We start from the raw sequence: 17125 nt of genomic DNA on the forward strand, positions 1-17125 counted from the left end.
CTACCAGTCTATCAATCTATGGGTGGTGAAATAGGTTTTCGAGACTGGTGGGTGGTCTATGTTGGAGGCCCAATACATTCTTTCATAAGGCCCACAATCTCTAGCGGTACCACTGGCTCTACATGGCCATTTAAGCATCTCTTGTGGAGCTAATAGTCTCCAGTCGCCCCTCTTTACTCCAGCGAGACGTAAATCCAGGACAGATGATTCTGATGTCTTCAGTTAGTTCAAAGTAAAGTTCTCCTTGATGTTTGTTCTGTTCCAGAGGGCTGAGGAGAATGCACACGCTTTTTTAGACAAGGAGCTGAAGAAGCTCTGGAGGGATCTCTTCCCAGATTACCCACAATACTCAGAGAGTCAGAGGAAAGAGGAGGAGGAGGATGGTAAAAACGAGGAGCAGAGGAGGCGCGCCATAGAGGGAGTGGTAGACATCACAAAGCTCTGCCTGATGGAGATGAACCAGGAGGAACTCGCCAACAAACTGGGGAGTGGTAAGATACTCATATATAGGTTAAATGGTTTGATCCAGATATGTAGGGTTATTGTGGGGGTATCAGGTTGAATAGTTTTATCCAGATATGTAGGGTCATTGTGGGGGTATCAAGCAAAAGAAATATGTATAGTATGTGTCTTCTGGTTTGTGATTTAGGAGCTGTTGCTGTCCAGTGCAAACGCAAACTCAAGTCTCATCTGAAGAAGAAGTTCCAGCGTGTGCTTGAGGGAATCGATAGAGCAGGAAAGCAGAAACCTCTGAATGAGATCTTTACAGAGCTCTTCATCACAGAGGGAGGCAGTGGAGACGTCAACAAGGAACATGAGGTCAGACTGATTGAAAAGGCGTCCAGGAAGCCAGCCAATGAGGACACACCAATCAGATGTGAAGACATATTTAAATCCTTACCTACACAAGATAAACCAATCAGAATAATAATGACAACCGGAGTGGCCGGCATTGGTAAGACCATGTTAACACACAAGTTCACTCTGGACTGGGCTGAAGGCAAATTCAACCAAGACATAGACTTCACATTTCTCCTCACTTTCAGAGAGCTGAATTTACTGAAAGGGAAAGAGTTTAGCTTGGTGGATCTTCTTCATCAGTTTTCTGTTAAAAACAAAAAAGCAGGAATCTACAGATACGAACATGACCAAGTAGTCTTCATCTTGGATGGTCTGGATGAGTGTAGACTTGCTCTGGACTTCAAGAAAAACCCGATCTGGACTGATGTCACAGAGCAGACCTCAGTGGATGTGCTGCTGACAAACATAATCAGGGGAGTCCTGCTTCCCTCTGCTCGCATCTGGATAACCACACGCCCTGCGGCAGCCAATCAGATCCCTGCTGAGTGTGTTGACATGGTGACAGAGGTGAGGGGGTTCAACGATCCACAGAAGGAGGAGTACTTCAGGAAGAGATTCAAAGAGGGGACACTGGCCAGCACAATCATCTCTCACATCAAGAAATCTCGAAGCCTTCATATCATGTGTCACATCCCAGTCTTCTGTTGGATCACTGCAACAGTTCTGGAGGACTTCTTCAAAACGTCCCAGAGAGGAGAAGAGGTGCCCAAGACCGTGACTCAGATGTACAGCCACTTCCTGAGGGTTCAGTCCATACAGGGGGACAGAAAGTATCGTGGGATAGCTGAAACAGATCCACAATGGAGTTCAGAGAGCACAGAGATCATTGCTTCTCTGGGGAAACTGGCTTTTAACCAGCTGGAGAAAGGCAACCTGATCTTCTACAAGGCAGACTTGGAAGAGTGTGGCATAGATATCACAGCAGCCTCAGTCTACTCAGGATTGTTCACCCAGATCTTTAAAGAGGAGTGTGGGCTGTACCAGGACAGGGTGTTCTGCTTTGTCCATCTGAGCATCCAGGAGTTTCTGGCAGCCCTTTATGTCTTTCTGTCCTTCATCAACACTGGTGTCAATCTGATCCAACTTCAGCCAACTTCCAGGGAAGATGAACTTCTCCTCCTCTACCAGAGTGCGGTGGACAAGGCCTTACAGAGTGAGAACGGACACCTGGACTTGTTCCTTCGCTTCCTCCTGGGCCTCTCTCTAGAGACCAATCAGATACTCCTACAAGATCTGCTGGGACCAAGAGGGAATACATTACTGGGCAATCTAACTAAAAAAGTTCTGCTGGGAAACACAGGAAGAAGGTCACGGAGCAATACCCAAATAGTCCATTACATCAAGGAGAAGATTGATGGAGATCTCTCTCAAGAGAGAAGCATCAATCTGTTCCACTGTTTAAATGAGCTGAACGACCGTTCTCTAGTGGAGGACATCCAACAGTACCTGACATCAGGAAGTATCTCCACAGAATCTCTCTCCTCTGCTCAGTGGTCAGCTCTGGTCTTCATCTTACTGACATCAGAAGAGGAGCTGGACGTGTTTTACCTGAAGAAATACTCTGCTTCTGAGGAGGGTCTTCTGGGGCTGCTGCCAGTGATCAAAGCCTCCAAAACATCTCTGTAGGTTCACTAATAAATTGTATTACAATATACATTACAATATTCATTATACTAGAAAATAAAAGTTTAAATAACATACAAAACTGTAGGCATACGTACTGTTTTACGATACACACAACACAAAATACATACTACTATAAATGTAATATTATGATACAGTTTTCAGAACTACAAAACATCTGTTATGATTATTGTTGTTAGTATCAACATTTTACAGCTAATATATAGCTAACATTTAAAGATATCATGTATGATATTTTGTTAAACTATAGGAAAAGTCTAATAAAACATCTAATCCCGTTTCCTAACATGTTTGGTTTATTGTTTGTAAAGGCTGAATGGCTGTAAGCTGTCAGAGAGATGCTGTGAAGCTCTGGCCTCAGTTCTCAGCTCCAACTCCTCTAGTCTGAGAGAGCTGGACCTGAGTTCCAATGATCTGCAGGATTCAGGAGTGAAGCTGCTCTCTGCTGGACTGGGGAATCCACACTGTGCACTGGAAACTCTCAGGTCAGTTTTACTCAAAGTGCAAACAGATACACCATAAGGTTCCATTTCAGAGGACATTTAACTACTGCCACCTGGTTTGAGAATTGCTCCTAAATGACGTCAAACTATATCAGCTAATAACTCAATACCTTTGAAGACCACATTTATTACAGCGTTATTAGAGAACATTTATTGGACATATTACACCTCGTTGTTTATGTGGGATGTCAAAATGAAAAGTTTAAGAGTAATCCCAAAGTTGCCATTGCAACTTTTTAATTATAAACACAAAATGTAATGATAGTGCACTCCCACAATTCCCTGTTAATGGGACATTGGTAGTTAAAGGTAACATATTATACCATCAGGTGTGAGTGATTAGCCATTACAAGCCGTTTTAAAAATCGGGCTCTTCTTACATCACAAGTGTGCGCGTCCACTTAAATGTATGACGGATAGAAGAGCAAGGTTTGCTACATTCCACTTGGTAGGCTGGTGAACTGATCTATACAGCACACATCTAAGTGGACGCGCCTACTTGTGATGTCAGGAGGGGCAGATTTTCAAAATGGCTTATAGCGGTTAATCACACTCACACCCGGTGTTATAATATGTCACCTTTATTGAAGTTCCAGTATTTGCATCCATCAAAGGTTATAGGTCTAAATAAACTGAATGTATAATTTTCACTTCAACAACTCACCAATTTCTATTTTTAGTTGCCATGACTGTATAAGGTCTTGTAATGTTATAATTGTTTATATATATTCTTTATATATACACTATCTTCAGAATTACAATTTCAGACATTAAATACAGAAGGTCAAACATTTTAAGATAAAGAAATACAGAACAATATGTAGAAATACAGAGCAGCATAATAAGATTGAATATGTAGAGATACAGAGCAATATGTAGAAATACAGAGAAACGCAAAACTATCGAAAATGTAGAAATACAGAACAAGATAAAACTATTCAATATGTAGAAATACAGAACATAAAACGATTGAATATGTAGGAATACAGAAAAACATAAAACAATTAAATATGTAGAAATACAGAGCAACATAAAACAATTGAATATGTAGGAATACTGAACCCCAAAGGGGTTTAATAGTCGTCCTTGATTTTGAAGTCTGTTAAAAGTGTCTGAAGACAGGAATGGCATGTGCACTTAGTGTTTTAGTTCTTCTTAAATGTGCCTAAGCAATATAATTAGATTTAAAACTCAAAATAAAAGTTTGAATTAATCAATCAATAGTCTTAAAGAAGGAAGCATTGGGACTGATAGAGATAGTTGATGGCCCTACTTAGCTCCGCAGCCCTCTGCTTCGTTAGGTCAGACTCTGTTCACACGGTGTCCAGGACCCCTACAAGGCCATCAGGCGGCTGCTGAAGGAAGTTTGAATGTCCACAGTCATCTCCTTGAGCTCACTTCCCTGATCCCTGACAGCAGTGAGGAGAGCCGAGGCACTAGCATCACTGGACGTACTCTCCTCCAGTGTTGACCCCATGTCAGCCCTGTGCTGTTCGTTAGCTACACCATGTTTATCCTCTGAGCTAGTTAAATCTTTTAAGCACTTTTAATCTCCGTTTCTTACATGTTCTGTTCATTTTGTGTTAAGGCTGATTGGCTGTGATCTGTCAGAAGGATGCTGTCAAGCTCTGGCCTCAGCTCTCAGCTCCACCTCCTCTAGTCTGAAAGAGCTGGACCTGAGTACCAATGATCTGAAGGATTCAGGAGTGAAGCTGCTCTCTGATGGACTGGGGAGTCCACACTGTACACTGGAAACTCTCAGGTCAGTTTTATTCAATTTGCAAACAGTTACACCACAAGGTTCAATATAAGAAGACTTTTAAAACAACTATTGCCCCATGGTTTGAGAATTACTCCTAAATGACGTCAAACTATATCAACTAATGACTCAGCATGCAAAAATGAAAAAGTTGAAAAGTAACCAGAAAACTCTCATGTTCCATACACCGCACGACCCCGAACAATGCCTGTATTTGCACACCACACATGAAACATACACCATACACCCCACACCCATGACTCCCTTGGTGGCCGTGCAACTTCCCCTGGGCCTCCCAGGATCCTTTGCGGCACCCGGACACGGCAGCCACGGCCGTGATCATCACAATATCCTGTTCATAGGAACAACTCAACAATTTTCTTTTTTTTGTTGCCATGACTGTATAAGGTCTTGGTTATGTTAAAGTGTTAGTTACATTTTAAATATATTTTTTTAATTATTTCATCTTCAGAATTTCAATTTAAGACATGGAAATACAGAACAATATGTAGAAATACAGAACAACATAAAACAATTGAATATCAATATAAGTTATAATAAAAAACGTTTCTGTAGGCACACTTATAACATGTTCACACAACACAATATACAAACTACTATAAAAGTAATATTATGATACAGTTTTCAGAAATACATAACAACTGTTATTAGTATTGTTATTAGTATCAACATTTTAAACCTAATATATAACTAACATTTGAAGACCAACTGTATTCGTAAAACTATCAGAAAAGTCTAATAAAACATTTAATCACTGTTCCTAACATGTTCCTGTTCATCTTATGTGAAGGCTGAATGGCTGTCAGCTGTCAGAGAGATGCTGTGAAGCTCTGGCCTCAGTTCTCAGCTCCACCTCCTCTAGTCTGAGAGAGCTGGACCTGAGTACCAATGACCTGCAGGATTCAGGAGTGAAGCTGTTCTCTGCTGGACTGGGGAGTCCTCACTGTTCACTGGAAACTCTCAGGTCAGGGTTTGGGTTAAATATTACCTTTGGTTTGTTTAATAATTAGGGAGGATCCAGGACTAGGTGGGCTGTGATCTAAAAGAATAGACGACAAGTGTCTAAGATCCCTAACAGATTCAGCATCATTCATCATTTGTAGGCTGGGGTCACCGTGTCAGTTGACCACAAATGGGAGGATGAGAGGCCAGAGGAGGAACAGAACTTTGGAGGACGAGGATTTCAGGAAGATTCAAAATTTTTGAATTTGGGGAGTCGTTTAATTTTGCTGTCTTGTGAACTGCTAGTCTGTTATGAGTTAAATGGTTATTGTAGCTGACAGAACTCTGGCCAGCTGTTGTGAGGGTGAGGGGTTGCTGGCCTGCTAACTGCTAGCATGTTATGTATGTTATATGTTATGTAACTCTGGCCAGCTGATGTGAGGGTTAGGGTTAGGGGTTGCTCTCTGTACGTTATGGACGTATATGTTATATTTTATGTAACTCTGAGGAGTTGTCATTAGTGTAGACATGGTGATGAGGCTCTAGCCGGGCTGTGACTTGAATAAAATCATAAACCTTTTCATATGGAATGAATATTTTAATAACCTTTTTACTTTAGTTGGAACTATTCTCATCCAGATTGAATAATTAAAGTGTACGTGTGTGTGTGTGTGTGTGTGTGTGTGTGTGTGTGTGTGTGTGTGTGTGTGTGTGTGTGTGTGTGTAGGTTGTCTGGCATCCTGATCACACAGGAAGGCTTTGCTTCTCTGGCCTCAGCTCTGAGCTCCAACCCCTCCCATCTGAGGGAGCTGGACCTGAGCTACAATCACCCAGGAGACTCAGGAGCTACGCTGCTCACTGCTGGACTGGAGGATCCACGCTGGAGACTGGACACTCTCAGGTATGGAGGGGACAGCTCACCACTCAGGGACAATGTCTCCTACAAGGATTCAACCCTCTGCTAGATTAAGTGGTTTGAAAAGGCAGCTGTAACTTATGTTGTGTAGAAAGTGATGAGACAGCCGAAAATGAAGGTGAATGTTTCAACATGCTGCTCTCACTTTGTTTCCCCCGCAGTGTGGAGCACGGTGGAGTGTGGAGGCTGAAACCAGCTCTAAAGAAGTGTAAGTGTCTGTTTGAGTCATCACAACACACACTATATATGAGTTCACGTATGTTCATTTAGATCCTTCTGGGAATGAAGATGATGGTTGACATCATGTATGTTACGTATGTAAAAATGTACACGTTCACAATCACAATTAATCCTACATGTATCAAATCCAATAGGTATTATGATTGTTATTTATTTATGGTGATAAATATTGGTAGTACTGATTTTATTATTATTGGACCTGATCATATCATAATAATAATAATGATACTATCATTAGTAATAATAGTAATTATGTGTGTATTGTATGTTCTATTAAAATTACTAGTGTTATTATTGTTATTATTATTATTATGATTTCCATACATTATCATTGTTATTTTTATGATTAATATTGTTATAATTAAGGTCTATAAATAATATTAAATGGTTACGTTATTATGTAAACATTTACGCATTTTCTGCAGGAAATGCATTTTCTAGTTTAATTTTTTACCATTAGAACATTAGACATAACACCATAATAATCAGGATACTATTAACCACAATTATACGTGTATAATATATTCCCAAACGGGCATCATAAATAATACTATCATCTTGTTGCTATTGTAATTATTATTTGTATAATTATTATTAACAGTAGACATAACACATCATATTCATAATAACATGTTAATAATGATCCATGCATTTCATTTACGATATCAGCTAGAATACTATTATTATCTTTAGGGGTGATGCTGTTATAATAATAATAATAATAATAATAATAATAATAATAATAATAATAATAATAATAATGATGATGATGATGATGATGATGATGATGATGATGATGATGATTATGATGATTAATTAATAATAATGTTTTAGCAGCCTAATCATGTCTTTCTTCCGTCAGATGCCTGTGAACTCACACTGGACCCAAACACAGCCAACGAACGGCTCTCTCTGTCTGAGGTCAACAGAAAGGTGAAACGTTTTGAAGAGAACCAGTCGTATCCGGATCATCCAGAGAGATTTGACTCCTGCCCCCAGGTGTTGTGTAGAGAGGGTCTGACTGGCCGCTGTTACTGGGAGGTAGAGTGGGAAGGAGAGGTATGTATAGGAGTGGCTTACAGAGGAATCTCAAGGAGAGGAGGGGGTGATAAAAGCGGGCTTGGATGGAACAACAAGTCCTGGATTCTTGATTTTCGTGTTGATCGTGAAGGTGCCCGTCACAATGGTAGTCAAACAGCCATACGTCTCCCCCTCCCTCGCTCTAACAGAGTAGGAGTGTATCTGGACCGGCCCGCTGGCATTCTGTCCTTCTACAGAGTGTCCCCAGGTGTAGGAGGGTCCTCAGACACACTGACACACCTCCACACCTTCCAGTCCACCTTCACCCAGGAGGTCCTCCTCCCTGGGTTTCTGTTACATAAACCTGGTTCCTCAGTGTCTCTGTGTCCATTGTAGCAACAGACACAAACAAACACACACAGACCCATAGAAACACACACACAAACGTATGTACACAGACATGAACAAAAACACTCAGGGCCCTATCTTGCGTCCGGCGCAATTGACTTTCTCACTGGCGCATGTGTCGTTGCTAGATTGCAACTGGCGCAGAGCGTTCTTTTCCCTCCTGCGCCACACGTCAGTAAATTAGGGAATGATCTTGCGCTCCAAGGCGCCGTTCGGCGAAAGGAGGAGGCGTGTTCTGGCGCAAACGTTCCCTGGTGCTATTTTGCAGTTTCAGAAACCACTTGCGCCACAAATCAGGAAATACCTGGTTTAAAGTCAGTGGTGCGTTGTTCAGATGCTGTTTTAAGGGCGCATGCATAATGCTGCTGCATCTCGTGCATACACTTTGCTTCTCTCATCTACCTAGCCACACATTCTTGGTAAATTATTTGGGAAAGAACAGCTGATAGAGCGGTAATAAGTTGTACTTTTAAATCAATGCATCTGCAAACACCGTACAGCAAACACATATTTTCTTGACACAGACATCGTGTAGGGGAGAGCCGGGTCGATTGAAACATGGGACGATTGAAACACAGCAATTTTCTCGAAAATCACGCAAGGCTTTCACGTCAAATTTCGGCACTACGTTCATCACGTACAAACCTGTTTTCGAGAGCGCTAAGTAAAATCCTTCCTGCGGTAGTTTTTTTGTAATAAATAGTTGTGTTTTTTGTTTCATGCCATAATAATATGACTATACGACAGATAATTAGTACTTAAACCTGTGCTAACGTGTGTAATGTCAGAGTTTTGAAGTTTAGAGGTAAAAAAAAAGGTTCAAGTGTCAGTAGTTGCTGTTGGGACGATTGAAACACTTGTTTCAAACATCCCGCACACCACCATGCGTAATTGCGCGCACATTGCGTAATCAATACCTGTATAAATCACAGAATTAATAAATGTTTTGCAATGAATAACAACTGCTTTGAATTAATAACATATTTTGAATGAACAAAACGTGTTTATCACATGCATCAACAGATTATTACCAAGAGAGAAAAATGCCGCGAGTCAGAAGGAGAACCACCTCCTGTGGGCTGGTTCCTGTAGGGGTGTATGCCAGGGCCTGCAGCGAGGTCTATTCTGGGAGCTCAGTGAGGCAGGCAGCATTGGCCAACAACATTAACCATGTCACGTTGTCATGCTACCTCAAGCGGAGGGAAGAGGAGGGCAGTGAAGCGGCTAGGTCCCCTGGCTATAACCGGCACAATAGTTTTTGTTTAAAATAAATAAAATGATGTTCAACTGTATATCCCTAAACATGACTTAGGACGGGGAAATAAGTAAATTTAATGCAAATTTAGTCGTCCAAAAGAAGAAAAGTGAGTTTTAATCGAAATGTGCATCTTGACAATTACGCACGGGCCAAAAATATATTTTGACCTATTTATATTATGCAGAATTATGTGAAATTTTACTAATGACGAGTACACTAGTATGTTGTCCGGTATGTTGCATAAAAACAAGAGTAAAGTCAATAGTTTATTTTTAAAATATGCTGTTTCATTCGTCCGGCATGTATGTTTCAAACGTCCTGACTAGGCGGGGTGTTTGAAACAAATGTCAACTTACGTTCAAAATTAAAAAACAGCTTGATCATCCAACATATGTATTAAATGACACTTGTAACTAAGAGAACACACATTCGAGTTGTTGATCACATGTTCAAATTATTTGTATACGTAACGTCATCTTTAAAAAAGATGTTTAACTGAAAAGTGTTTCAATCGACCCGGCTCTCCCCTACATGGCCATAACTTTTAGGATTGATGAGTATTTGATCGTGAGAAAACATTGTTTTACCGCGAGTGAGTGTTAAAAAGAATGAATGAATGCGGTTGGCGTGTGTGTATGTGTAAAAGAATTAATGAATGCGGGCGCGCGTGTGTGCGTCCATCTGTTTAAACACGCGCAAACTAAACACGTAACGCATGATACAGTCCATGGCAATGTATATTAACGGGGGGACACATGCATATTAGGAACACAAGTCGATAACGATAATGCATACAATACTCATAAGAAACTATGTTTATAATGTATTGCGTATATCATTAAATAGAACCACAGTTACCGCATATCATACGTGTGTTAAGTTTTATTTGTCTAAATTTATTTGAGGACTCCTTATTTGAGGAAAACCTTATTCCATGTGTGAATTAGGCCATATTATTTGGCCATAAACGGAGCCATTTGAAGTTTGAAATTCATGTGCATCTGTCTCATCGGAGCCTGCAGACGCGCTGTCAAAATATCAACTCGTCAGATTCCAATGCGCTCATGGCTCTTAAAGGGGATGGGAGCTGGCACTCTCATTGGTTTATTGCATGTTATGCCCAAACCACACCTACGGGTAATTAGGCTACTACAGACCAACCTTTTTAGATTTGCGCCGGGCGCAAGAGACATTTTTGCGCCGGTAAACTAGCGACATCGCCATAGAACCGCCCACAAAGCTACTTGCGCTTGGCGCTTCTCACTTGCGTTTCAGACCGTTAAAACAGGGCCCTCATTGTTCAATAATCTATGAATACATATACACACACGTACACACACGTACCCAGACATAAACACACCCAAACCTACAAACGAATATGTACATTAACACACACAGCCAAACACACCCATACACACACACATCGTTCATGAATCTATATACACACACACATATCTACACAGACATAAACGCACACACCACACACATCATTCATGAATATATAAACACACACACATAAAAACACATGCACACACACCTACACAGACAAATTTACACAGACACACACACACACACACACATTGTTCATGGATCTAAACACAGATCAGGTGTGTTTGCCGGTGGTAAGCAGCAGGTAACATCAGTGTCTCTCGTGGTTCCTCTCTCAGCCCTCTCTGTGTTCAGCTGGGCTGCTGAGCGTCAGATTAGAGGGGGCCGCTTGGGTCTGGGGGGCCACAGTCCTGACGTTGTTGAGGACCAGCTGTTAGGGGGACGTTTGAATACCTGTTGACCAATGGACGTACCTGTAGCGCATGGAAAACACAATACTTTGTGATTGATTTAAATGCTCCACTGTACTCCATATTATTCATTTTATTGGGCTTCTGAAAGGTTCAGCATGATAAACCATGAAAGGAAGATCTTCCTTTGGGTTAAGCAGGTTGTACAAGATTTACTTTCTAATGTCAAAATGTGTTTTAAATGTTGATTGATGGTACATTATTTTACTACAATATTTTTAGATTTTAAACATCGTAAAAAAGGAATTTGACATCAGTTTTTATTTTGCCATGCCTGACATGGAACGTGACTCAAAGCAGATTTAACAACATATTCATAAAAATAAAAAAAAGATGTTCATGTTGTGAATGACTTCAAACTGAAGATCTTTGTATTCTGTTGGGAAGAACAAGTCAACATGTTCAGTTATTAAAGATACCTGTTTATGATTTGTAATTGTTCATAAAGAATAATGTTAATAAACAACTCAGTGGATCAACTGAACGTTCCCATGTGTTCAGATGATTCTTCCTGTTTGTTCAGTTGAAATCCTCAGTCTTCTGGAGACATTTCCTCCAACACAACAGAGGAGTCTCCATTCACCCCTTCATCAATGTGGAGGGAGGATATTACCACACACACAACAGTGGAGTCTCCTTTCACCCCTTGATCAATGTGGAGGGAGGATTTTATCAAACACGCAGTGGAGTCTGACTCTTTCAACCACACACAAATATACTTAAACAAAAAATAAGTAATCTAGTGAACTATATACACACACACGCTCACATACACAGATAAACATACGCAAACACACATTGCAGTTACAATTATGTTTATATATTTAATCTAGAAATCTCTGTGAATTTCCTTCCTTCATGAAACAGAGGTAATATAACTGGCATCAGAGTTAGTGAGGAGCTTCTACTGCTAACCCTCCAACGTGTTTCAGGGCATGGGTTTACAGCAGGGGGTAACGTCTGTTCATTTAGATCCTCCTGGGAATGAAGATGATGGTTGACATCATGTTTGTTACGTATGTAAAAATGTAAACGATCACAATCACAATTAATCCTACACGTATCAAATCAAATAGGTATTATTTACCATATATTTACCAGGTAAATACCTAGCAGTAGGGGACTGTAAAAGGAAGGGTTACTTATGATTGTTATTTATTTATGATGAGGAATATTGGTATGTTGTTATTATTATTATTGGACATGATCATATCATAATGATGATATAATAACAATAATGATACTAACATTAGTAATAATAGTAATTGTGTGTTTATTGTATTTTCTATTAGAAAAACAAGTGTGTTATTATTGTTATGATTATTATTATTATAATTTTCATACATTATAATTATTATTACGATGTTTCTTTTCTTTGTAATATTCTTATATATAGGTCTATAAATAATATTGAAATAACCATTATTACTATTATGGTTGTGATTATATAATGATATAATGATTGTTAGGTGAGTGCTGCATGCAGCACATTCTCTGACACTGCAACTACTTCAGACTCCGTAACTTGGTCAATTTCTAACCACTAACCTTTAATTAACCGTTAATGGTCGCCAAAACAACGTTAATATTAAACCTAGAAACACAATGTCAAGCTTAAACGGTTATGCTATTACGTAACATTAGACATAACACCATCATAATCTGGATACTATTAATCATCATTATACATGTTATGAAATAATACTATTATGTTGTTGCTATTGTAATTATTATTTTTAAAATTATTTTTAACATTAGAAATAGCACATCATATTCATAATAACATGTTTATAATGATACATGTATTTCATCTACGATTTCAGCTAGAATACTATTATTATCTTTAGGGGTGATGCTGTTATAATAATAATAATGATGATTATGATGATTAATTAATAATGTTTTAGCAGCCTAATCATGTCTTTCTCCCGTCAGATGCCTGTGAACTCACACTGGACCCAAACACAGCCAACAGACAACTCTCTCTGTCTGAGGACAATAGAAAGGTGACACGGGTTGAAGAGGACCAGTCGTATCCGGATCATCCAGAGAGATTTGACTCCTGCCCCCAGGTGTTGTGTACAGAGGATCTGGCTGACGGCTGTTACTGGGAGGTAGAGTGGGAACGAGAGGTTTATATAGGAGTAGTATACAGAAGAATCTCAAGGAGAGGAGGGGGTGATAACAGCGGGCTGGAATGGAACAACAAGTCCTGGAGTCTTGTTTGTTGTGATGATGGTTACGTTGCCCGTCACAACGAACAGCCATACGTCTCCCCCCTGCTCGCTCTACCAGAGTAGGAGTGTATCTGGACCAGCCCGCTGGCTCTCTGTCCTTCTACAGCGTGTCCCCAGGTGGAGGAGGGTCCTCAGACACACTGACACTCCTCCACACCTTCCAGTCCACCTTCACCAAGGAAGACCTCCTCCCTGGGTTTAATTTACGTAAGCCTGGTTCCTCAGCATCTCTGGGAGTGTCCATTGTAGATACACACACACACAAACACACACACACAGACCCATAGAAACACACACATGTACACAGTCATAAACACACCTAATCCAACAAACACATATGTACATAGACATTAACAAACACGCACACACAAATCGTTCATGACTATATCCCCCACACGCACACACACATACACAGACTTATGTACACAGACATGCACACACACACACACACACACACACACACACACAGACACACACTCACACACACTCACACACACACACACATCCATAAAAACACAAATACACAAACAGCTACACACAGACACACAACGTTAATGAATCTAAACACACAGCAGGTTTGTGAGCAGGTGGTAAGCAGCAGGTAATGTCAGTGTCTCTCGGTGGTTTATCTCTCAGCCCTCTCTGTGTTCAGCTGGGCTGCTGAGCGTCAGATTAGAGGGGGCCGCTTGGGTCTGGGGGGTCCTCACAGTCCTGACGTTGTTGAGGACCAGCTGTTAGGGGGACGTTTGAATACCTGTGGACCCATGGATGTACCTGTAGTGCATCGGGTTGTTTAACAGCAGCTGTGGGTGCTCTGAGGGGTCAACTTGCTGAGGGGTCCACAACAGTGGAAATACAACTTAAACCATGAAAAGGACTTTTAAGATCTTGCATTGGGTTAAGCAGGTTGTACAAAGATTTACATTCTAATTTAAAAGTGTTTTAAATGTTGATTGATGATGAATAAATATAAAAACATAATTCAATATTTTGTATATTATCAGACATTAATCGTTTCCAAATAAAGGGCTCTGAAATGTATATTAAAGGTCCCATGGCATGCTACTTTATGGAGGCTTTAATATGGATATTAGTGGGCCCCTAACACAGTATTTGAAGATGTTCTCGAAATTCAGCCGTGGTGCAGAATTACAGCCACTACGAGCCAGTCGCACATTGAGCTTTCCCAAAACGCTTTGGTGTCTGTAGCTTTAATGCAAATGAGGTGGAGAGAGGCGGGTCAAGGAGCAAACGTTGCTTATCTATCCCTCACACATCTAGGTGGACACGCCCACCTGTGATGTCATAAGGGACCGATTTCCAAAACGGCTTGTAACGGCTAATCAACCCACACCTGGTGACATGTCATGGGACCCTAAACATTCTAAGCAAATGAGCCTTCAGTTGCGGCCTTGTGTGGCAACTGACTAGAAGGCTTATTTGCATTACATTTAAGCAGCACGCACCATGAATGAACTTCCCTTTATGAAGTTGAACTTTGTCTGCATGTTTGATTAAAAGTTATGAAGCATTGCACTCTGCTGACACACTGTGTCAAGTGTCTAGTTTTTAGTTATGATCCTCTCTAATGCACCTCCACACGACCCGTCACGCGAGTATGTTTTTTTAAAAGTTGTATAGGCCTACCCTTTAGAAAATATATGCATGTGCGGGTGCACTGCGCGCGCGTTCATGAATGCACGTTCATGTTTGCCTCCCTGGTGAGCTCGGCCAGGAACCGCTACTGACTCTATCCCTTACCTGCTCCGTAATCACATATATCAGTATTCACTGTCCATCCCTTAACTGCTCCTTAATCACACATATCAGTTTTCACTGTATATCCCCTACCTGCTCCTTAATGACACATATCAGTTTTCACTGTATATCCCCTACCTGCTCCTTAATGCCACATATCAGTATTCACTGTATATCCCTTACCTGCTCCTTAATCACATATATCTGTGTGTGTGTGTGTGTGTGTGTGTGTGTGTGTGTGTGTGTGTATGTGTGTATGTGTGTGTGTGTGTGTGTGTGTGTGTGTCTGTGTGTGTGTGTGTGTGTGTGTGTGTGTGTGTGTGTGTGTGTGTGTGTGTGTGTGCACGCGCGCGCGTGTGTGGTCTCTAAAGTCAACATGAAGTCTTAAGACTATATGATCAGATGTCAATATATATTGCAGGGCTCTCAAGTATTGAACTGTAAATTAATATGTGACTGCATACAAATGTGTCCAAAGATACGGTGAATAATGTATGATAGTAAGCATTATTAGCCCTTAACACTAACATTCAAAAACACCACTGCCTCAAAAGGATATTGCCCTAAGCAACACCAGTAGAGGTATATACTTTTCCCTGAACTTTCAAACGTTGCAAACGTGCAAAAACATAATTATATATTTATGTGGCATTCAGTCCAATGTTTAAAATATATCTGTGGCATTCAGTAGGCCAATGCTGTGGGAAAGTGTGTAAAGTATGAACAAGTGTTTCTTTCTGTTCAATAGACAGAACTTTATCAATCCCCTGTAGGAGAAATTTGTTAATGTTTGTCCCTATAAAACAATTATGGTAAAAAAATAAATACAAAACATGACGGTAACTCTAAAGTTAAACCGTCCAATCTGAAGGCTCTACTTAACCACTCCCCCTACTCACTTCCACCAATGCAAAGCGAACAGAACTGAGTGTGGAACTACTGGGCGTAGCCTTACTAGTTTGTGAACGACCCAGAGGAACGCAACGCAAATACAATGTGAACATGTATTAGGCCTTAATAAAATCCCGGACGATTTAAAAATTTCGCCCGGACACATTTTTTTTAAAAGTGTCTCAAAAAGAGGGCATGTCCGGGCAAAAGAGGACGTCTGGTCACGCTACGTACAGGGAACCCATTTGATTCCTACCTGTTCCACTGTTAAATAGCGGCGCAAGTTGGTGGGTGCTATCCTGGTAATTTCTCTGAGAAATACGAAGTGTGGCGTGTGAGCGTGTGCATGGGTTGAATTGCGTGTGTCTCATGCCGAATGCGTGAGACTTGAGAGCCCTGATATTGTCAATATATTGACATCAGATTCATCCGAACATATTAAACCACCTTTTGACAGTATTGCAAACTGTTTTTGATATCCTGTACATCTTTTCAGATGTTGTCAACCCTTAGGGTGGTGGCATCGACAAACATTTTGACAAAAGATATGAAGTTTATTTCTTGTTGATTCATCAGTTCTTTAAAAAATTATTTTGTTGCTCAAGCAACTCATGCAAAGTGGTTAATGTCAGAGATTCCTCATCTTGTTGGGCTGTTTTTTGGCCCATGTTGACGGATTGATTTGACAGCAAAAGTAATTCAATAAAACTTTGTACCTGTAGTGCTTGAGTCAGATGCTGAGAGTAGGTGGGTTGGTAAACAAGCCTGGGCCTGATGGCAGCTGGCTGCTGCTGGGCCTGGTGGTAGCTGGAGCCTGGGCCTGGTGGTAGCTGGAGCCTGGGACTGATGGTAGCTGGAGCCTGGGCCT

General features: G+C 40.7%; 1 protein-coding gene across 9 annotated transcripts in view; it reads left to right on the top strand.

The window, feature by feature from the left end:
* LOC307088399 (NACHT, LRR and PYD domains-containing protein 3-like) overlaps positions 1 to 11860 on the top strand; it is a 41548-nt gene extending 29688 nt beyond the window's left edge. For 8 of the 9 annotated variants that reach the window (XM_079754277.1, XM_079754281.1, XM_079754283.1 and 5 more), the window contains 8 exons: positions 266 to 491; positions 650 to 2483; positions 2817 to 2990; positions 4597 to 4770; positions 5579 to 5752; positions 6458 to 6631; positions 6808 to 6854; positions 7749 to 11860. In XM_079754277.1, the coding sequence (XP_079610403.1) occupies positions 266 to 491; positions 650 to 2483; positions 2817 to 2990; positions 4597 to 4770; positions 5579 to 5752; positions 6458 to 6631; positions 6808 to 6854; positions 7749 to 8302 (3357 nt within the window). In that variant the 3' untranslated portion in view covers positions 8303 to 11860. The remainder of the gene's footprint in view (positions 1 to 265; positions 492 to 649; positions 2484 to 2816; positions 2991 to 4596; positions 4771 to 5578; positions 5753 to 6457; positions 6632 to 6807; positions 6855 to 7748) is intronic. The other variant, XM_079754285.1, reaches the window with a different exon arrangement.
* Positions 11861 to 17125: the final 5265 nt, after the last annotated feature.

This window comes from Pollachius pollachius (genome assembly GCF_949987615.1).
Source record: "Pollachius pollachius genome assembly, chromosome: 17".
NCBI classification, from domain to species: Eukaryota; Metazoa; Chordata; class Actinopteri; order Gadiformes; family Gadidae; genus Pollachius; species Pollachius pollachius.